The 23,570-nt window shown below is 48.1% G+C and overlaps 1 protein-coding gene across 2 annotated transcripts in view; it reads right to left on the bottom strand.

Annotated features, from left to right (window-relative positions):
- Positions 1-23,570, bottom strand: part of TTC21B (tetratricopeptide repeat domain 21B) — a 418,459-nt gene that overhangs the window by 207,516 nt on the left and 187,373 nt on the right. For both annotated transcript variants that reach the window (XM_063933597.1, XM_063933598.1), the window contains exons 17-19: positions 14,506-14,616; positions 14,278-14,416; positions 1,299-1,405 (exon numbers count right to left, since the gene is read on the bottom strand). In XM_063933597.1, coding sequence (XP_063789667.1) covers positions 1,299-1,405; positions 14,278-14,416; positions 14,506-14,616 — 357 coding nt within the window. The remainder of the gene's footprint in view (positions 1-1,298; positions 1,406-14,277; positions 14,417-14,505; positions 14,617-23,570) is intronic.

Below are 23,570 nucleotides of genomic sequence, written 5' to 3'. Positions count from 1 at the left end.
GAAAAATGTTGATGTGTTCAATACTTATTTTACCCGCTGTAAATATAAACATTAATTTTAACAATCCCTGGCAAGACAGCTGACTTGCTTTTCATGAATATGTCCAGAAAAGCATGGAACAGTAATTTATTCAGGGATAAATATTGATGTTTTTAAATCAATCTAGATTTTAGATTTAGTGATACTGTATGTGGCGATAGCAATGTGAAGTGAAGGAGCTTATTTTTTTAATACTATGGGGTTTAAGTGTATTCCTTGGGAGTAATTCCAAGAAAACAATGTCGGATTTAAAAAACCTGACTAGCCAAGCAATAAATCTCTATTCCTACGCTTCAAAGAAAATACTCTGCGCTTGAACTGAAGAAACCTATGAAAACTCTGGAATCTTCAAATTACTGTTTAATATTTCACTGCTTTAAAATGCAAGCGAAAAAATGAAATCCTCAAATAGATATGCTTGAAGATGAGAACTTGTTTTTTGAGAAAATGTTACAAAGAACAGAAATTTAACTGCATGAAAAGACTGTGGGGAAAATTATGTAAAATACTACCATAGCTTTCTACCTGTGCAAAGTAGTGTGCAGTATAAATTCTGCTGCTCATTCTTTCACTCTTCACATTGGGGGTAATTCCAAGTTGATCGCAGCAGGAAATTTTTTAGCAATTGGGCAAAACCATGTGCACTGCAGGGGAGGCAGATATAACATGTGCAGAGAGTTAGATTTGGGTGTGGTGTGTTCAATCTGCAATCTAAATTGCAGTGTAAAAATAAAGCAGCCAGTATTTACCCTGCACAGAAACAAAATAACCCACCCAAATCTAACTCTCTCTGCACATGTTATATCTGCCTCCCCTGCAGTGCTCATGGTTTTGCCCAATTGCTATAAAATTTCCTGCTGCGATCAACTTGGAATTACCCCCATTATTCACACATGCAGCAGCAGCTGCTCCTACCTATCTAATTATTTAACTTGTATCACTCTTGCGGTGCCCTGGGGTTGTCTGGCTGGGTGGCTTTGGGGTGTCTTGCCCTCCGGACCTGAACCCCTGTAGTTAGTGTTAGGGACTTACCCAATGAGAGGCTACCTTGGTGCGGCTGGTAAATTCATAGCCCTGGCCAGGATTATGCTAAATGCCTCTGGTTATTACAGGTTGAGCTAGTGTGAGATAGTGCACCTGCATCTTTTTCCCTCTGTAAATTCTGCTGCAAACAAGACTGGCTGCTATTAAGTATTATGAGACAAGGAAAACTGTTTAAAAACACTGGAAAATTATGAGTAGACAAAATGAATCAATACCTTCTGTAATGAAACAATAGCTTCTTCTGTCTTCTCCATCTTACTATAAATCTTTGCCAGTAGCACATGATAGCGGCTGTCGTCCATTAGAGGAGATAGTTCATTGACTGCAAAAAACACAACCCCAAAATGACATAATTAAAACATTATCTTAGACTAAGAAAAAAAAAAAAGAAAAAAAAAAACCGACTTGTAACTTGTTAGCTGCACTTATCCTGTAGTCCAAATTGTATTTTAACATCACATCCTGAAGGCTAAACAGTAGTCATCAAGCAAGCACTCTGCATTTGGAATGTTAGCCCGCAACTCTCATGTTCTTATCCTTCTCTTACTTAAACCATCTTCAACGGCACCAAATACTGCGTTTTTTTTGCCTCCCTGATACCCCTTTCAGTGTCATCTGCTGCTGTAGCTATGTTTATTTATCCTGTATTTGTTCTATATTATCTTCAACTGTAAGTCACTATTTTCCCGTTTTGATTATTTTGTTTGCGTACTCTGTAATTGGGCACTGCGGATCCCTTGTGGCGCCATATAAATAAAGGAGAATAAATAAGAATTTACTTACCGATAATTCTATTTCTCGGAGTCCGTAGTGGATGCTGGGGTTCCTGAAAGGACCATGGGGAATAGCGGCTCCGCAGGAGACAGGGCACAAAAAGTAAAGCTTTAGGATCAGGTGGTGTGCACTGGCTCCTCCCCCTATGACCCTCCTCCAAGCCTCAGTTAGGTACTGTGCCCGGACGAGCGTACACAATAAGGAAGGATTTATGAATCCCGGGTAAGACTCATACCAGCCACACCAATCACACTGTACAACCTGTGATCTGAACCCAGTTAACAGTATGATAACAGCGGAGCCTCTGAAAAGATGGCTCACAACAATAATAACCCGATTTTTGTAACTATGTACAAGTAATGCAGATAATCCGCACTTGGGATGGGCGCCCAGCATCCACTACGGACTCCGAGAAATAGAATTATCGGTAAGTAAATTCTTATTTTCTCTATCGTCCTAGTGGATGCTGGGGTTCCTGAAAGGACCATGGGGATTATACCAAAGCTCCCAAACGGGCGGGAGAGTGCGGATGACTCTGCAGCACCGAATGAGAGAACTCCAGGTCCTCCCTAGCCAGGGTATCAAATTTGTAGGATTTTACAAACGTGTTTGCCCCTGACTAAATAGCCGCTCGGCAAAGTTGTAAAGCCGAGACCCCTCGGGCAGCCGCCCAAGATGAGCCCACCTTCCTTGTGGAATGGGCATTTACATATTTTGGCTGTGGCAGGCCTGCCACAGAATGTGCAAGCTGAATTGTATTACACATCCAACTAGCAAAAGTCTGCTTAAAAGCAAGAGCACCCAGTTTGTTGGGTGCATACAGGATAACAGCAAGTCAGTTTTCCTGACTCCAGCCGTCCTGGAACCTATATTTTCAGGGCCCTGACCACATCTAGCAACTTGGAGTCCTCCAAGTCCCTAGTAGGCGCAAGACACCACAATAAGCTGGTTCAGGTGAAACACTGACACCACCTTAGGGAGAGAACTGGGGACGAGTCCGCAGCTCTGCCCTGTCCGAATGGACAAACAGATATGTGCTTTTTTGAGAAAAAAACCACCAATTTGACACTCGCCTGGTCCAGGCCAGGTCCAAGATCATGTTCACTTTTCATGTGAGATGCTTCAAATCCACAGATTTGACTGGTTTTAAACCAATGTGTTTTGAGGAATCCCAGAACTACGTTGAGATCCCACAGTGCCACTGGAGGCACAAAAGGGGGTTGTATATGCAATACTCCCTTGACAAACTTCTGGACTTCAGGAACTGAAGCCAATTCTTTCTGGAAGAAAAATCGACAGGGCCGAAATTTGAACCTTAATGGACCCCAATTTGAGGCCCATAGACACTCCTGTTTGCAAGAAATGCAGGAATCGACCGAGTTGAAATTTCTTCGTGGGGCCTTCCTGGCCTCACACCACGCAACATATTTTCGCCACATGTGGTGATAATGTTGTGCGGTCACCTCCTTTCTGGCTTTGACCAGGGTAGGAATGACCTCTTCCTGAATGCCTTTTCCCTTAGGATCCGGCGTTCCACCGCCATGCCGTCAAACGCAGCTGCGGTAAGTCTTGGAACAGACATGGTACTTGCTGAAACAAGTCCCTTCTTAGCGGCAGAGGCCATAAGTCCTCTGTGAGCATCTCTTGAAGTTCCGGGTACCAAGTCCTTCTTGGCCAATCCGGAGCCATGAGTATAGTTCTTACTCCTCTACGTCTTATAATTCTCAGTACCTTAGGTATGAAAAGCAGAGGATGGAACACATACACCGACTGGTACACCCACGGTGTTACCAGAACGTCCACAGCTATTGCCTGAGGGTCTCTTAACCTGGCGCAATACCTGTCCCGTTTTTTGTTCAGACGGGACGCCATCATGTCCACCTTTGGTAATTCCCAACGGTTTACAATTATGTGGAAAACTTCCCCATGAAGTTCCCACTCTGCCGGGTGGAGGTCGTGCCTACTGAGGAAGTCTGCTTCCCAGTTTCCATTCCCGGAATGAAACACTGCTGACAGTGCTATCACATGATTTTCCGCCCAGCGAAAAGTCCTTGCAGTTTTTGCCACTGCCCTCCTGCTTCTTGTGCCGCCCTGTCTATTTACGTGGGCGACTGCCGTGATGTTTTATCCCACTGGATCAATACCGGCTGACCTTGAAGCAGAGGTCTTGCTAAGCTTAGAGCATTATAAATTTACCCTTAGCTATATTTATGTGGAGAAAAATCTCCAGACTTGATCACACTCCCTGGAAATTTTTTCCTTGTGTGACTGCTCCCCAGCCTCTCGGGCTGGCCTCCGTGGTCACCAACATCCAAAACTGAATGCCGAATCTGCGGCCCTCTAGAAGATGAGCACTCTGTAACCACCACAGGAGAGACACCCTTGTCCTTGGATATAGGGTTATCCGCTGATGCATCTGAAGATGCGATCCGGACCATTTGTCCAGCAGATCCCACTGAAAAGTTCTTGCATGAAATCTGCCGACTGGAATTGCTTCGAAGGAAGTCACCATTTTTTTACCATGGCCCTTGTGCAATGATGCACTGATTTTAGGAGGTTCCTGACTAGCTCGGATAACTCCCTGGCTTTCTCTTCCGGGAGAAACACCTTTTTCTGGACTGTGTCCAGAATCATCCCTAAGCACAGGAGACTTGTTGTCGGGATCAGCTGCGATTTTGGAATATTTAGAATCCACCCCTGCTGTTGTAACAGTATCCGAGATAGTGCTACTCCGACCTCCAACTGTTCCCTGGACTTTGCCCTTATCAGGAGATCGTCCAAGTAAGGGATAATTAAGACGCCTTTTCTTCGAAGAAGAACCATCATTTCGGCCATTACCTTGGTAAAGACTCGGGGTGCCGTAGACAATCCAAACGGCAGCGTCTGAAACTGATAGTGACAGTTCTGTACCACGAACCTGAGGTACCCTTAGTGATAAGGGCAAATTTGGGACATGGAGGTAAGCATCCCTGATGTCTCGGGACACCAGATAGTCCCCTTCTTCCCGGTTCGTTATCACTGCTCTGAGTGACTCCATCTTGATTTGAACCTTTGTAAGTGTTCAAATTTTTTTAGATTTAGAATAGGTCTCACCTAGCCTTCTGGTTTCAGTACCACAATATAGTGTGGAATAATACCCCCTTTTCTTGTTGTAGGAGGGGTAATTTAATTATCACCTGCTGGGAATACAGCTCGTGAATTTTTTCCCATACTGCCTCCTTGTCGGAGGGAGACCTTGGTAAAGCAGACTTCAGGAGCCTGCGCAGGGGAAACGTCTCGACATTCCAAACTGTACCCCTGGGATACTACTTGTAGGATCCAGGGGTCCTGTACGGTCTCAGCGTCATGCTGAGAGCTTGTCAGAAGCGGTGGAACGCTTCTGTTCCTGGGAATGGGCTGCCTGCTGCAGTCTTCTTCCCTTTCCTCTATCCCTGGGCAGATATGACTCTTATAGGGACGAAAGGACTGAAGCTGAAAAGACGGTGTCTTTTTCTGCAGAGATGTGACTTAGGGTAAAAACGGTGGATTTTCCAGCAGTTGCCGTGGCCACCAGGTCCGATGGACCGACCCCAAATAACTCCTCTTCCTTTATACGGCAATACACCTTTGTGCCGTTTGGAATCTGCATCACCTGACCACTGTCGTGTCCATAAACATCTTCTGGCAGATATGGACATCGCACTTACTCTTGATGCCAGAGTGCAAATATCCCTCTGTGCATCTCGCATATATAGAAATAATAAGAATTTACTTACCGATAATTCTATTTCTCGGAGTCCGTAGTGGATGCTGGGGTTCCTGAAAGGACCATGGGGAATAGCGGCTCCGCAGGAGACAGGGCACAAAAAAGTAAAGCTTTACTAGGTCAGGTGGTGTGCACTGGCTCCTCCCCCTATGACCCTCCTCCAGACTCCAGTTAGGTACTGTGCCCGGACGAGCATACACAATAAGGGAGGCATTTTGAATCCCGGGTAAGACTCATACCAGCCACACCAATCACACCGTACAACTTGTGATCTAAACCCAGTTAACAGTATGACAACAGAAAGGGCCTCTTAAAGATGGCTCCTTAACAATAACCCGAATTAGTTAACAATAACTATGTACAAGTATTGCAGATAATCCGCACTTGGGATGGGCGCCCAGCATCCACTACGGACTCCGAGAAATAGAATTATCGGTAAGTAAATTCTTATTTTCTCTATCGTCCTAAGTGGATGCTGGGGTTCCTGAAAGGACCATGGGGATTATACCAAAGCTCCCAAACGGGCGGGAGAGTGCGGATGACTCTGCAGCACCGAATGAGAGAACTCCAGGTCCTCCTTTGCCAGGGTATCAAATTTGTAAAATTTTACAAACGTGTTCTCCCCCGACCACGTAGCTGCTCGGCAGAGTTGTAATGCCGAGACCCCTCGGGCAGCCGCCCAAGATGAGCCCACCTTCCTTGTGGAGTGGGCTTTTACAGTTTTAGGCTGTGGCAGGCCTGCCACAGAATGTGCAAGTTGAATTGTGTTACAAATCCAACGAGCAATCGACTGCTTAGAAGCAGGTGCGCCCAACTTGTTGGGTGCATACAATATAAACAGCGAGTCAGATTTTCTGACTCCAGCCGTCCTTGCAATGTATATTTTTAAGGCTCTGACAACGTCCAACAACTTGGAGTCCTCCAAGTCGCTAGTGGCCGCAGGCACCACAATAGGTTGGTTCAGATGAAATGCTGATACCACTTTAGGGAGAAAATGCGGACGAGTCCGCAGTTCTGCCCTATCCGAATGGAAGATTAGATAAGGACTTTTATAAGATAAAGCCGCCAATTCAGATACTCTCCTGGCAGAGGCCAGGGCTAGTAACATAGTCACTTTCAATGTGAGATATTTCAAATCCACCTTTTTCAATGGTTCAAACCAATGGGATTTGAGGAAATCTAAAACTACATTTAGATCCCACGGTGCCACCGGAGGCCCCACAGGAGGCTGTATATGCAGTACTCCCTTGACAAAAGTCTGGACCTCAGGGACAGAGGCCAATTCTTTTTGGAAGAATATTGACAGGGCCGAAATTTGAACCTTAATGGATCCCAATTTGAGACCCATAGATAATCCTGATTGCAGGAAATGTAGGAAACGACCCAGTTGGAATTCCTCCGTCGGAACCCTCCGATCCTCGCACCACGCTACATATTTTCGCCAAATGCGGTGATAATGTTTCACGGTGACTTCCTTCCGTGCCTTAATCAAGGTAGGAATGACTTCTTCTGGAATGCCTTTCCCTTTTAGGATCTGGCGTTCAACCGCCATGCCGTCAAACGCAGCCGCGGTAAGTCTTGAAAAAGACAGGGACCCTGCTGTAGCAGGTCCCTTCTCAGAGGTAGAGGCCACGGTTCGTCCGTGAGCATCTCTTGAAGTTCCGGATACCAAGTCCTTCTCGGCCAATCCGGAACCACTAGTATTGTTCTTACTCTTCTTTGCCGTATGATCTTCAATACCTTTGGTATGAGCGGCAGAGGAGGAAACACATACACTGACTGGTACACCCAAGGAGTTACCAGTGCGTCCACAGCTATTGCCTGTGGATCTCTTGACCTGGCGCAATATTTGTCCAGTTTCTTGTGGAGGCGAGACGCCATCATGTCTACAATTGGTCTTTCCCAACGGTCTATTAACATGTTGAAGACTTCTGGATGTAGACCCCACTCTCCCGGATGAAGATCGTGTCTGCTGAGGAAGTCTGCTTCCCAGTTGTCCACGCCCGGGATGAACACTGCTGACAGTGCTATCACGTGATTCTCCGCCCAGCGAAGAATCTTGGCAGCTTCTGCCATTGCACTCCTGCTTCTTGTGCCGCCCTGCCTGTTTACATGGGCGACCGCCGTGATGTTGTCCGACTGAATCAACACCGGCTTTCCTTGCAGGAGAAGTTCCGCCTGGCTTAGAGCATTGTAGATTGCTCTTAGTTCCAGAATGTTTATGTGAAGAGACTTTTCCAGACTCGTCCATACTCCCTGGAAGTTTCTTCCTTGTGTGACTGCTCCCCAGCCTCTCAGGCTGGCGTCCGTGGTCACCAGGATCCAATCCTGAATGCCGAATCTGCGGCCTTCTAATAGGTGAGCCTTCTGCAACCACCACAGAAGTGACACCCTTGTCTTTGGTGACAGGGTTATTCGCAGGTGCATCTGCAGATGCGACCCTGACCATTTGTCCAACAGATCCCTTTGGAATATTCTTGCATGGAATCTGCCGAATGGAATTGCTTCGTAAGAAGCCACCATTTTTCCCAGGACTCTTGTGCATTGATGTACTGACACTTTTCCTGGTTTTAGGAGGTTCCTGACCAGATCGGATAACTCCTTGGCTTTTCCCTCTGGAAGGAAAACCTTTTTCTGAACCGTGTCCAGAATCATTCCTAGGAACAGCAGACGAGTTGTCGGGATTAAATGGGATTTTGGAATATTCAGAATCCACCCGTGTTGTCTTAGCACCTCTTGAGATAGTGCTAAAGCTGTCTCCAGCTGTTCTCTGGACCTTGCCCTTATTAGGAGATCGTCCAAGTATGGGATAACTAATACGCCTTTTCTTCGAAGAAGAATCATCATCTCGGCCATTACCTTGGTAAAGACCCGAGGCGCCGTGGACAATCCGAACGGCAGCGTCTGAAACTGATAGTGACAGTTTTGAACAATGAACCTGAGGTACCCCTGGTGTGCGGGGTAAATCGGAACGTGTAGATACGCATCCTTGATGTCCAAGGATACCATAAAGTCCCCTTCTTCCAGGTTCGCTATCACTGCTCTGAGTGACTCCATCTTGAACTTGAACTTTTTTATGTAGAGGTTCAAGGACTTCAGATTTAGAATAGGCCTTACCGAGCCATCCGGCTTCGGTACCACAAATAGAGTGGAATAATACCCCTTTCCTTGTTGTAATAGGGGTACTTTGACTATCACCTGCTGAGCGTACAGCTTGTGAATGGCTTCCAACACCCTCTCCCTTTCGGAAGAGACGGTTGGTAAGGCAGACTTCAGGAAACGATGAGGAGGATCCGTCTCTAATTCCAACCTGTACCCCTGAGATATTATCTGCAGGATCCAGGGGTCTACCTGCGAGTGAGCCCACTGCGCGCTGTAGTTTTTGAGACGGCCCCCCACTGTCCCCGAGTCCGCTTGAGAGGCCCCAGCGTCATGCTGAGGTTTTTGCAGGAGCCGGGGAGGGCTTCTGTTCCTGGGAAGGAGCTGCCTGTTGGTGTCTCTTCCCTCTTCCTCTGCCTCGTGGCAGGTACGACAAGCCCTTTGCTCTCTTATTTTTGTAGGAGCGAAAAGGCTGCGGTTGAAAGGTCGGTGCCTTTCTCTGTTGGGGAGTGACTTGAGGTAAAAAAGTGGATTTCCCGGCAGTAGCCGTGGCCACCAAGTCTGATAGACCAACTCCAAATAACTCCTCCCCTTTATACGGCAAAACCTCCATGTGACGTTTTGAATCCGCATCGCCTGTCCACTGTCGTGTCCATAAGGCTCTTCTGGCTGAAATGGACATAGCACTCACCCGAGATGCCAGTGTGCAAATATCCCTCTGTGCATCACGCATATAGATAAATGCATCCTTTATTTGTTCTAACGACAGTAAAACATTGTCCCTATCTAGGGTATCAATATTTTCAATCAGGGATTCTGACCAAACTACTCCAGCACTGCACATCCAGGCAGTTGCTATAGCTGGTCGTAGTATAACACCTGCATGTGTGTATATATTCTTTTGAATAACTTCCATCTTTCTATCTGATGGATCCTTAAGTGCGGCCGTCTCAGGAGAGGGTAACGCCACTTGTTTGGATAAGCGTGTGAGCGCCTTGTCCACCTTAGGGGGTGTTTCCCAGCGCGCCCTAACCTCTGGCGGGAAAGGGTATAATGCCAATAACTTTTTTGAAATTATCAACTTTTTATCAGGAGCAACCCACGCTTCATCACACACGTCATTTAATTCTTCTGATTCAGGAAAAACTGTTTGTAGTTTTTTCACACCATACATAATACCCTGTTTTACGGTATCTGTAGTATCAGCTAAATGTAACGTCTCCTTCATTGCCAAAATCATATAACGTGTGGCCCTACTGGAAAATACGTTTGAATTTCTACCGTCGTCACTGGAATCAGTGCCCGTGTCTGGGTCTGTGTCGACCGACTGAGGCAAAGGGCGTTTTACAGCCCCTGACGGTGTTTGAGGCGCCTGGACAGGCATTAATTGATTGTCCGGCCGCCTCATGTCCTCAACTGACTGTTTAAGGGAAGATAAACCATCACGTAATTCCACAAATAAAGGCATCCATTCTGGTGTCGACCCCCTGGGGGGTGACATCTGCATATTTGGCAATTGCTCCGCCTCCACACCAATATCGTCCTCATACATGTCGACACCACGTACCGACACACACCGCAAACTCACAGGGAATGCTCTAATGAAGACAGGACCCACTAGCCCTTTTGGGGAGACAGAGGGAGAGTCTGCCAGCACACACCACAAAGCGCTATATATACAAGGGATATCCTTATATTAAGTGCTCCCTTATAGCTGCTTTAATATATATATATATAGCCATTAATGTGCCCCCCCTCTCTGTTTTACCCTGTTTCTGTAGTGCAGTGCAGGGGAGAGACCTGGGAGCCGTTCTGACCAGCGGAGCTGTGACAGAAAATGGCGCCGTGTGCTGAGGAGATAGGCCCCGCCCCTTTTTCGGCGGGTTCTTCTCCCGCTATTTTTCCAGTCAGGCAGGGGTTAAATATCTCCATATAGCCCCTATGGGCTATATGTGAGGTATTTTTAGCCTTGTATAAGGTTTATATTTGCCTCTCAGAGCGCCCCCCCCCAGCGCTCTGCACCCTCAGTGACTGCCCAGTGAAGTGTGCTGAGAGGAAAATGGCGCACAGCTGCAGTGCTGTGCGCTACCTTATGAAGACTGAGGAGTCTTCAGCCGCCGGTTTCCGGACCTCTTCACGCTTCAGCATCTGCAAGGGGGTCGGCGGCGCGGCTCCGGGACCGGACTCCACGGCTGGGCCTGTGTTCGATCCCTCTGGAGCTAATGGTGTCCAGTAGCCAAGCAGCAAATCCACTCTGCATGCAGGTGAGTTTACTACTTTCCCCCTAAGTCCCACGTTGCAGTGATCCTGTTGCCAGCAGGACTCACTGTAAAGAAAAAAACCTAAACTAAACTTTCTCTAAGCAGCTCTTTAGGAGAGCCACCTAGATTGCACCCTTCTCGTTCGGGCACAAAATCTAACAGGAGTCTGGAGGAGGGTCATAGGGGGAGGAGCCAGTGCACACCACCTGACCTAGTAAAGCTTTACTTTTTTGTGCCCTGTCTCCTGCGGAGCCGCTATTCCCCATGGTCCTTTCAGGAACCCCAGCATCCACTTAGGACGATAGAGAAACATCCTTTAAATGCTCTATAGTCAATAAAATACTGTCCCTGTCAAGGGTATCAATATTTTTAGTCAGGGAATCCGACCAAGCCACCCCAGCTCTGCACATCCAGGCTGAGGCGATCGCTGGTCGCAGTATAACACCAGTATGTGTGTATATACTTTTTATGATATTTTTCCAGCCTCCTGTCAGCTGGCTCCTTGAGGACGGCCCTATCTATAGACGGTACCGCCACTTGTTCTGATAAGCGTGTGAGCGCCTTATCCACCCTAAGGGGTGTTTCCCAACGCGCCCTAACTTCTGGCGGGAAAGGGTATACCGCCCATATTTTCTATCGGGGGGAACCCACGCATCATCACACACTTCATTTAATTTATCTGATTCAGGAAAAACTACGGTAGTTTTTTCACATCCCACATAATACCCTCTTTTGTGGTACTTGTAGTATCAGAAATATGTAACACCTCCTTCATTGCCCTTAACGTGTGGCCCTAATAAGGAATACGTTTGTTTATTCACCGTCGACACTGGATTCAGTGTCCCTGTCTGTGTCTGTGTCGACCGACTAAAGTAAACGGGCGTTTTAAAACCCCTGACGGTGTTTTTGAGACGTCTGGACCGGTACTAATTGTTTGTCGGCCGTCTCATGTCGTCAACCGACCTTGGCGCGTGTTGACATTATCACGTAATTCCCTAAATAAGCCATCCATTCCGGTGTCGACTCCCTAGAGAGTGACATCACCATTACAGGCAATTGCTTCGCCTCCTCACCAACATCGTCCTCATACATGTCGACACACACGTACCGACACACAGCACACACACAGGGAATGCTCTGATAGAGGACAGGACCTACTAGCCCTTTGGAGAGACAGAGGGAGAGTTTGCCAGCACACACCAAAAACGCTATAATTATATAGGGACAACCTTATATAAGTGTTTTCCCTTATAGCATCTTTTTTATATATTTCTAACGCCAAATTAGTGCCCCCCCTCTCTGTTTTAACCCTGTTTCTGTAGTGCAGTGCAGGGGAGAGCCTGGGAGCCTTCCCTCCAGCCTTTCTGTGAGGGAAAATGGCGCTGTGTGCTGAGGAGATAGGCCCCGCCCCTTTTTCGGCGGCCTCGTCTCCCGCTCTTAACGGATTCTGGCAGGGGTTAAATATCTCCATATAGCCCCCGGAGGCTATATGTGAGGTATTTTTAGCCAAAAAAGGTTTTCATTTGCCTCCCAGGGCGCCCCCCTCCCAGCGCCCTGCACCCTCAGTGACTGCCGTGTGAAGTGTGCTGAGAGGAAAATGGCGCACAGCTGCAGTGCTGTGCGCTACCTTAAGAAGACTGAGGAGTCTTCTGCCGCCGATTCTGGACCTCTTCTCGTTTCAGCATCTGCAAGGGGGCCGGCGGCGAGGCTCCGGTGACCATCCAGGCTGTACCTGTGATCGTCCCTCTGGAGCTAATGTCCAGTAGCCAAGAAGCCAATCCATCCTGCACGCAGGTGAGTTCACTTCTTCTCCCCTAAGTCCCTCGTTGCAGTGATCCTGTTGCCAGCAGGACTCACTGTAAAATAAAAAACCTAAGCTAAACTTTTCTAAGCAGCTCTTTAGGAGAGCCACCTAGATTGCACCCTTCTCGGCCGGGCACAAAAATCTAACTGAGGCTTGGAGGAGGGTCATAGGGGGAGGAGCCAGTGCACACCACCTGATCCTAAAGCTTTACTTTTTGTGCCCTGTCTCCTGCGGAGCCGCTATTCCCCATGGTCCTTTCAGGAACCCCAGCATCCACTAGGACGATAGAGAAATAATAATAATAATAATAGGGGCCATTTATCATGGATCACATATTCAATGCAACCTGGGCGAGATCTTACCACCCAGGATTGCATTGCAATATGTGATCTTATCACCCGAATGTATGATTAAGCACACGCAGGGACAGGGGTTCTGAAAGGAGCCCATCCCTGCGATGTGCTGAGATGGCTACCAGGAGGTCTGCGCATGCGAGGGCAGCTAACACCACACCTTCAAAGCGGCCACTTCGGGAGAGGGTTCTGGGAAAACCCTCTGTTGGCTACAAGTGCTATGTGTAGCCCATAGGTTACAATAGTAGTTGTGGGGGCCAATATTGGAAATGCATCGCATTCCAGATATTGGTAAATCTGGCTGCATCGCATCCTCCATATAAACCCATGTGGAATGCGGCTATAGGCAGCAATGGAGTGATTGCAGAAGGTATTGGAGATATCTGCTGCGGTCCCTCCTTACATTAAGAGGATACTTAATATTTGCAGCTAACCGCAAATATACAATGATAAATGGGCCGCTATGCACCTTCAGATCCAGACATTCAAATCTAACTAAAGGCAGGTTTGTGTTTTCTGGCTCATAACGCTAGCCAAATTGGTGAAGGTGAATTTCATATTTTTTTTTTTTTTTTACCAGCAGAGTGTCACTGTTGCTGCTTTGTTATTAAGAACTTTGATTAAAACTAAGACCTCCTATCTACTGTACATTACACATACCTCCCAACTTTGGCATCAGGCAAGGAGGGACATGCCGTGCCGGAGGCGTGCTTGACAAGGGTGTGGGGCTTTGTCAGAAGGGGGTGGGATCCCTTTTGTCATTTTGGGGGCGTGCCGAGCGCACCCTGAGCAGCTGGGCAGCCCCCGCCTCACTCCCTACACTGTTTAGATGCCATACGCATGCACGGCACCTAATTCAGTGATCACCGGCTGCTTTGCAGAGCAGAGCAGTGGCGAGCACAGGATCTCCCAACTGCCCCCCCGGGACACTGCGACCCGTGGGTGAGACAGTCTCCAAATAGCGGGACTGTCCCGCTGGAATCAGGACAGCTGGGAGGCATGCATTACAGACAAAATACTAAAGACAAAAAGCATAACACCATATTAAATATAACGAGAACCATGTACACTCAAATGCAACAGAGCTCATTTATATATAATATTACACAACTTACAAATTGCTTTCTAATGGTAGTTTTCCTATATAAATAAAATTACCCGTCTCATGATTGAGTGCTTGTTGGAGCACTTTCACTGCTTTTTCATACTGCTTCAGTTTTAATAATAGTTCTGCCAAGTCATAATGGAGGAAGTTCTGCTGACCACTTTTCAGGGCAGTTTCATAGTAACTGATTGCCTAGAAAACCCCATAAAAAACAGCACTTGATACATCTGTTTATTGCAAAGTTTTCAGAGGAAACAACAGTAACAGGACGTGGAACACACCTTAGCATAGTTATGAGTCTTGATCAGCGCTTTTCCAATCTTACTGGCCAGTGTTCCATCTTTAGGGTTCTTTTTCAGTGCCTGCTCGTATATCTCAATGGCTTTTTCAGGCTTTTTAAAGCAAAGAAAATGAAATCCAATAAAACATACATTTCATAATTAGTAGCAATCTCAAACTACTGTTTTTTATGACAACAGGTTTAAAATAAGATTTTACTTACCGGTAAATCTATTTCTCGTAGTCCGTAGTGGATGCTGGGGACTCCGTAAGGACCATGGGGATAGACGGGCTCCGCAGGAGACATGGGCACTTTAAGAAAGAATTTAGGTTCTGGTGTGCTCTGGCTCCTCCCTCTATGCCCCTCCTCCAGACCTCAGTTAGAGAAACTGTGCCCAGAAGAGCTGACAGTACAAGGAAAGGATTTTGGTAATCCAGGGCAAGATTCATACCAGCCACACCAATCACACCGTATAACATGAGTTTATAACAACCAGTCAACAGTATGACAACAACAGAGCATCAGGTCCAACCCTGATGCAACCATAACATAACCCTTATTGAAGCAATAACTATATACAAGCATTGCAGAAGAAGTCCGCACTTGGGACGGGCGCCCAGCATCCACTACGGACTACGAGAAATAGATTTACCGGTAAGTAAAATCTTATTTTCTCGAACGTCCTAGTAGATGCTGGGGACTCCGTAAGGACCATGGGGATTATACAAAAGCTCCCAAACGGGCGGAAGAGTGCGGATGACTCTGCAGCACCGATTGAGCAAACACAGGGTCCTCCTCCGCCAGGGTATCAAACTTGTAGAACTTTGCAAAAGTGTTTGAACCTGACCAAGTAGCCGCTCGGCAAAGCTGTAATGCCAAGACCCCTCGGGCAGCCGCCCAAGAAGAGCCCACCTTCCTAGTGGAATGGGCCTTAACTGATTTTGGCAGCGGCAATCCAGCCGCAGAATGAGCCTGCTGAATCGTGTTACAGATCCAGCGAGCAATAGTTTGCTTTGAAGCAGGAGCATCAAGCTTGTTGGAAGCATACAGGATAAACAAAGACTCTGTTTTCCTGACCCTAGCCGTTCTGGCTACATAAACCTTCAAAGCCCTGACCACATCAAGCAACTCGTAATCCTCCCAGTCAGTAGTAGCCACAGGCACCACAATAGGTTGGTTTATATGAAAGGATGAAACCACTTTCGGCAGAAATTGTGGACGGGTCAGCAATTCTGCTCTATCCGCATGGAAAAACAGATAGGGGCATTTATGTGACAAAGCCGCCAACTCTGACACACGCCTAGCCGAAGCCAAGGCTAATAGCATGACCACCTTCCACGTGACATATTTCAACTCCACCGTTTTGAGTGGTTCAAACCAGTGGGATTTCAGGAAACTCAACACCACGTTAAGATCCCAAGGTGCCACTGGAGGCACAAAAGGGGGCTGAATATGCAGCACTCCCTTTACAAACGTCTGAACTTCAGGTAGAGAAGTCAACTTCTTTTGAAATCTGGACCTTAATGGAACCCAATTTTAGGCCCAAAATCACTCCTGACTGTAGGAAGTGAAGGAAACGGCCCAGCTGGAATTCCTCCGTAGGGGCATTCCTGGCCTCACACCAAGCAACATATTTTCGCCATATACGGTGATAATGTTGCGCTGTTACGTCCTTCCTAGCCTTTATCAACGTAGGAATGACCTCATCCGGAATGCCTTTCTCTGCTAGGATCCGGCGTTCAACCGCCATGCCGTCAAACACAGCCGCGGTAAGTCTTGGAACAGACAGGGCCCCTGTTGCAACAAGTCCTGTCTTAGAGGAAGAGGCCACGGGTCCTCTGTGAGGATTTCTTGCAGATCTGGATACCAAGTCCTTCGTGGCCAATCAGGAACAATGAGTATTGTTCTCACTCCTCTTTTTCTTATTATCCTCAGTACCTTGAGTATGAGAGGAAGAGGAGGGAATACATAGACCGGCTGCAACACCCACGGTGTCACCAGGGCGTCTACAGCTATCGCTTGAGGGTCTCTTGACCTGGCGCAATACCTCTGTAGCTTTTTGTTGAAGCGGGATGCCATCATGTCCACCTGTGGCAGTTCCCACCGACCTGTAATCTGTGCGAAGACTTCCTGATGAAGTCCCCACTCTCCCGGGTGGAGGTCGTGTCTGCTGAGGAAGTCTGCTTCCCAGTTGTCCACTCCCGGGATGAACACTGCTGACAGTGCGCTTACGTGATTCTCCGCCCAGCGAAGAATTCTGGTGGCTTCCGCTATCGCCACTCTGCTCCTTGTGCCGCCTTGTCGGTTTACATGAGCCACTGCGGTGATGTTGTCTGACTGAATCAGAACCGGTTGGTCGCGAAGCAAGTTCTCCGCTTGACGCAGGGCGTTGTATACGGCTGTTCACTCTGCAGCCACCACAGAAGAGACACCCTGGCCCTGGGGGATAGGGTGATTAACCGATGCATCTGAATATGTGATCCGGACCACTTGTCCAGTAAGTCCCATTGAAAGGTCCTCGCATGGAACCTGCCGAAGGAAATGGCCTCTATGATGCCACCATCTTTCCCAGGAATCGAGTGCAGTGATGCACTGACACCTGTTTTGGTTTTAATAGGTTCCTGACCAGTGTCATGAGTTCCTGAGCTCTCTCTATCGGGAGATAAACCCTTTTCTGGTCTGTGTCTAGAATCATGCCCAGGAAAGGCAGACTAGTCGCAGGAACCAACTGCGACTTTGGAATATTTAGAATCCAGCCGTATTGCCATAACACTTCCAGAGAGCGTGCTACGCTGATCAGCAACTGCTCTCTTGATCTCGCCTTAATGAGGAAATCGTCCAAGCATGGGATAATTGTGACCCCTTGCTTAATCAGGAGTACCATCATTTCCGCCATTACCTTGGTAAATATTCTCGGTGCCGTGGAGAGACCAAACGGCAACGTCTGAAATTGGTAATGACAATCCTGTACCACAAATCTGAGGTACTCCTGATGAGGTGGATAAATGGGGACATGAAGGTATGCATCCTTTATGTCCAGAGACACCATAAAATCCCCCCCTTCCAGGCTTGCGATGACCGCTCTCAGCGATTCCATCTTGAACTTGAACCTTTTCAGGTATATGTTCAGGGATTTTAAAATCAATATGGGTCTGACCGAACCGTCCGGTTTCGGTACCACAAACATGGTCGATTAATAACCCCTTCCTTGTTGAAGGAGGGGAACCTTGACCACCATCTGTTGAAGATACAATTTGTGAATTGCAGCTAACACTATTTCCCTCTCTAAGGGGGAAGCTGGCAGGGCCGATTTGAGGTATCGGTGAGGGGGCATCTCTTCGAATTCCAGCTTGTTCCCTGAGACACAATATCTATTGCCCAGGGATCCACCTGGGAGTGAACCCACTTGTGGCTGAAATTTCGGAGACGCGCCCCCACCGGGCCTAGCTCCGCCTGTGGAGCCCCAGCGTCATGCGGTGGATTTAGTGGAAGCCGGGGGGGACTTCTGTTCCTGGGAACTAGCTGTGTTGTGCAGCTTCCTTCCTCTGCCCCTGCCTCTGGCAATAAAGGACGCACCTCGGACTTTCTTGCCTTTTTGTGATCGAAAGGACTGCATTTGGTAATACGGTGCTTTCTTAGGTTGTGAGGAAACATATGGCAAAAAATTTGACTTTCCAGCAGTAGCTGTGGAGACCAGGTCCGAGAGACCCTCCCCAAACAATTCCTCACCCTTGTAAGGTAAAACCTCCATGTGCCTTTTTGAGTCGGCATCACCTGTCCATTGCCGAGTCCACAGGACCCTTCTGGCAGAAATCAACATTGCATTTATTCTAGAGCCCAGTAGGCTAATGTCTCTTTGAGCATCTCTCATATATAGGACAACGTCTTTTATATGCCCCAGGGTCATTAATATAGTATCCTTGTCCAAGGTATCAAGTTCCTCAGATAAGATATCCGTCCATGCTGCTACAGCACTACACACCCATGCCGACGCAATTGCCGGCCTTAGTAAGGTACCGGAATGTATATAAATGGACTTCAGGGTACCCTCTTGCTTTCTATCCGCAGCATCTTTTAGGGTGGCCGTATCCTGTGACGGCAGGGCTACCCTCTTGGATAAGCGTGTTAAAGCTTTGTCCACCCTAGGGGAGGATTCCCAGCGTAACCTGTCCATTGGCGGGAAAGGATACGCCATAAGCATCCGTTTGGAAATCTGCAGTTTTTTATCTGGAGATTCCCAAGCCTTTTCACATAACTTATTTAGCTCGTGTGAAGGGGGAAAGGTCACCACCTGCCTTCTTTCCCCATACATATGAACCCTCTTGTCAGGGACTGGGGTTTCCTCTGTGATGTGCAACACATCCTTAATTGCTATAATCATATAACGGATGGATTTAGCCAATTTAGGCTGTAACTTTGCATCATCGTAATCGACACTTGAGTCAGAATCCATGTTGGTATCTGTGTCAACAATTTGGGATAGTGGGCGCTTCTGAGACCCTGACGGCCTCTGCGACATAGGATCAGGTATGGGCTGAGACCCCGACTGTCCTAAGGTTTCAGCTTTATCCAACCTTTTATGCAAGGAATTAACATTATCATTTAAAACCTTCTACATATCCATCCAATCAGGTGTCGGCGCTGGTGAGTGCTGAGGAAGAAGCCCCGCCCCCTCAGCGGCGGGCTTCTGTCCCGCGTTTATGTATAATATTATGGCGGGGGCTCATACATATATACAGTGCCCAACTGTATATATGTGTAACTTTTGCCAAGAGGTCCTAATTGCTGCCCAGTGCGCCCCCCCCCCCCCCCTGCGCCCTGCACCCTGCACCCTACAGTGACCGGAGTATGTGGGTGTAGTGTGGGAGCAATGGCGTACAGCTGCAATGCTGTGCGCTACCTCAGTGAAGACTGGAGTCTTCTGCCGCCGATTTCGAAGTCTTCTTGCTTCTTTCACCCGGCTTCTGTCTTCCGGCTCTGCGAGGGGGGCGGCGGCGCGGCTCCGGGATCGGACGACAAAGGGTGAGATCCTGTGTACGATCCCTCTGGAGCTAATGGTGTCCAGTAGCCTAAGAAGCAGGACCTATCTGCAGAGAGTAGGGCTGCTTCTCTCTCCATAGTCCCACGATGCAGGGAGTCTGTTGCCAGCAGAGCTCCCTGAAAACAAAAAAACCTAACAAAATACTTTCTTATAGCAAGCTCAGGAGAGCTCACTAAACAGCACCCAGCTCGTCCGGGCACAGATTCAAACTGAGGTCTGGAGGAGGGACATAGAGGGAAGAGCCAGAGCACACCAGAATCCAAATTCTTTCTTGAAGTGCCCATGTCTCCTGCGGAGCCCGTCTATTCCCCATGGTCCTTACGGAGTTCCCAGCATCCACTAGGACGTTAGAGAAAAAAGGATTTTAATTACCTACTGGTAAATCCTTTTCTCGTAGGCCGTAGAGGACGTTGGGGTCCACATTAGTACCATGGAGTATAGACGGGTCCACTAGGAGCCACTGGCACTTTAAGAGTTTGTGAGTGTGGGCTGGCTCCTCCCTCTATGCCCCTCCTGCCAAACTCAGTCTAGAAACTGTGCCCGACGAGACGGACAAATTTGAGAGAAGAAGGATATACAGTAACACAGATAGTGGCAAGTTCACACCAGCTCACACATACAAGGCAAACCAAGCTAACCAGCTTGAAATATCAGCAACGGCTGAACAAGTGGTCGAAGTGGGGCGGTATACAACAGTATGGTATACCGCCACTTCTTCACAGGCCCGGAAGTTTTGTTTTTTTTATTGCAGAAGCATGCAGGGGACGCAGTCCTCTACGGACTACGAGAAAAGGATTTACTGGTAGGTAATTAAAATCCTATTTTCTCTTACGTCCTAGAGGATGTTGGGGTCCACATTAGTACCATGGGGATGTACCAAAGCTCCCAGAACGGGAGGGAGAGCGCGGAGGCTCCTACAGAACTGACTGACCAAACTTCAGGTCCTCAGAGGCCAAAGTAACGAACTTGTAGAACTTTGCAAACGTGATCGACCCAGACCAAGTAGCCGCTCGGCAAAGCTGTAAAGCCGAGACACCCCGGGCAGCCGTCCAGGAAGAACCAGCCTTACGAGTAGAGGTGGCCTTAACCAACGTAGGACACGCCAATCCTGCCGTAGAATACGCATGCTGGATAGTAAACCTGATCCAGCGAGAGATCGTCTGCTTAGAAGCAGGATACCCAAGTTTCTTGGGATTATACAGGACAAACAGAGTCTGATTTTCTGTGACGAGTAGTACTCTTCACATAGATTTTCAGAGCCCTTACACCATCTAAGGACTTTGATGAAATTGAGGAGTCAGTAGCAACTGGCACCACAATAGGTTGTTGATATGAAATGCCGACACAACCTTCGGAAGGAACTGCTGACGTGTCCGGAGCTCAGCTCTATTTTCATGGAAGATCAAGTAGGGGATCTTATAAGACAAAGCCCCCAACTCCGACACACGTCTAGCAGAAGCTAAGGCCAACAAAGTGACAGCCTTCCACGTGAGAAACTTGACCTCAACCTCCGGTAGAGGTTCGAATCAATCCGATTGGAGGAACTGTAACACCACATTAAGATCCCAGTGCACCGTAGGTGGCACAAAGGGAGGCTGGATGTGCAGAACCCCTTTCAAGAAAGTCTGAACCTCAGGAAGGGAAGCCAATTGTTTCTGGAAGAAAATGGATAGGGCCGAAATCTGGACCTTTACGGATCCCAAGCTCAGGCCCATATCCACACCTGCTTGCAGGAAGAGGAGAAACCATCCCAGTTGAAACTCCACCATAGGAAATATTCACCGAGGTGTACATGGAATCTTCGCCACCGGAATCTTCTGGCTCTGTTAGGGGGTGGCGGCATGCTGCGGGAGTGAGCGGTCGCCTGGGGAGGCTAACGATCATCACCCTCAGGACCTTATGTCCTGTCAGCGGAGATAGTGGCTCAAAACCCCTCAGGGCGGACACTACTCCTCCCCTTTCTAAGTCCCACGAAGCAGGGAGGCTGTTGCCAGCAGCTTCCCTGTGTCTAATTTACGCTTAGAAAAAGAATAAAAGTAAAGAAGCTCTAGGAGCTCCCTTAGCTGTGACTGGCTCCTCCGGGCACATTTTCTAAACTGAGTCTGGTAGGAGGGGCATAGATGGAGGAGCCAGCCCACACTCTCAAACTCTTAAAGTGCCAGTGGCTCCTAGTGGACCCGTGTATACCCAATGGTACTAATGTGGACCCCAGCATCCTCTAGGACGTAAGAGAAATTAAGTTTAGTTGGAATAAAATAATAAACATATAACATTTTATATAATGTTTAAAGTTATGAATAAACCATATGGGAGGAAGCACTGCCACAAAATGCGCACCAGAGCATGGTAAAACAGCATAATGATTTGTTAACGAAAACAGAAATTGAACAAAGATGCAGCCACTTGAATCTTTAACACCAGAAACAACAGCGAGACAAATAAGGAGGTACGGAAACTTTCCATGTGCAGTACTACTGCAAACGCAGCCCCCCCCGTCCAATTGCCAAGAAATATGCTGCACATGCTCAGTTGCAGTATACAGATGGAGCCACGATTGACGTGGACAGATGGAGCCACGATTGACGTGGCTCCATCTGCTTTTCCTACCATGTCGTGTGTGTGAGCACTAAATCATCACACCAGAGAATCTGGTCTTTGGCTCACAAGTGATCATTAGGCCTGCATATGTCTGATGTGCTGTATTACATAAAATTTGTTTGGGGCAGACTATGGGGTATATGCAATTCACGGCGAATCGCGGCAATTTTTCGCCGTTTTTTAATTCGACTTAATTCGACAGGTGAATTCCGGAAGGTGGCTTCCGGAATTCACCATATTCAATGAAAAACGGATTCGCCAGAATCGCGGGCAAAAATCGGCCGATTTGGCGGATTTTGCCGCGATTTTAAAAAACGGGAAAAAACGGGAAAAACCCGGAAAAAAAAATGGCGTGGGGTCCCCCCTCCAAAGCATAACCAGCCTCGGGCTCTTCAAGCTGGTCCTGGTTCTAAAAATGCAGGGGAAAAATTGGGCAGGGATCCCCCGTATTTTTAAAACCAGCACCGGGCTCTGCGCCTGGTGCTGGTGCCAAAAATACGGGGGACAAAAAGAGTAGGGGTCCCCCGTATTTTTAATACCAGCATCGGGCTCCACTAGCTGGACAGATAATGCCACAGCCGGGGGTCACTTTTATGCCGTGCCCTGCGGCCGTGGCATTAAATATCCAACTAGTCACCCCTGGCCGGGGTACCCTGGGGGAGTGGGGACCCCTACAATCAAGGGGTCCCCCCCCCCAGCCACCCAAGGGCCAGGGGTGAAGCCCGAGGCTGTCCCCCCCCATCCAATGGGCTGCGGATGGGGGGGCTGATAGCCTTTTGTGATAATAAAAAGATATTGTTTTTTCCAGTAGTACTACAAGTCCCAGCAAGCCTCCCCCGCAAGCTGGTACTTGGAGAACCACAAGTACCAGCATGCGGGAGAAAAACGGGCCGCTGGTACCTGTAGTACTACTGGAAAAAAAATACCCAAATAAAAACAGTACACAGACACCTTGATAGTAAAACTTTATTACACACTACCGACACACACATACTTACCTATGTTGACACGCCGACTGCCACGGTCTCCGACGATCCGAGGGTACCTGTGAAAAAATTATACTCACCTTCCAGCGTCCAGAGGTACATCCAGGTCCAGAGATAATCCACGTACTTGGCAAAACAAAAAAACGAACACCGATCCATACCGGACTAAGAAAGGGGTCCCATGCTTTCACATCAGACCCCTTTCTCCCAAATCCCGGGACATCACGTGACTCATGTCACTGAAGTCCCTTCAGCCAATCAGGAAGCGCTACTTCCGTGGCGCTCACCTGATTGGCTGTGCGCTGTCTGAGCTGTCAGACAGCGCATCGCAAAGCCGCTCCATTACTTTCAATGGTGGGAACTTTGCGGGTAGCGGTGGGGTTAACCCGCGGTCAGCCGCTGACCGGCGGGTGACCTCACCGCTAGCCGCTAAGTTCCCAC

Source organism: Pseudophryne corroboree, chromosome 7, assembly GCF_028390025.1.
Source record: "Pseudophryne corroboree isolate aPseCor3 chromosome 7, aPseCor3.hap2, whole genome shotgun sequence".
NCBI lineage: Eukaryota > Metazoa > Chordata > Amphibia > Anura > Myobatrachidae > Pseudophryne > Pseudophryne corroboree.
This window is presented reverse-complemented; position numbering and strand designations above follow the sequence as displayed.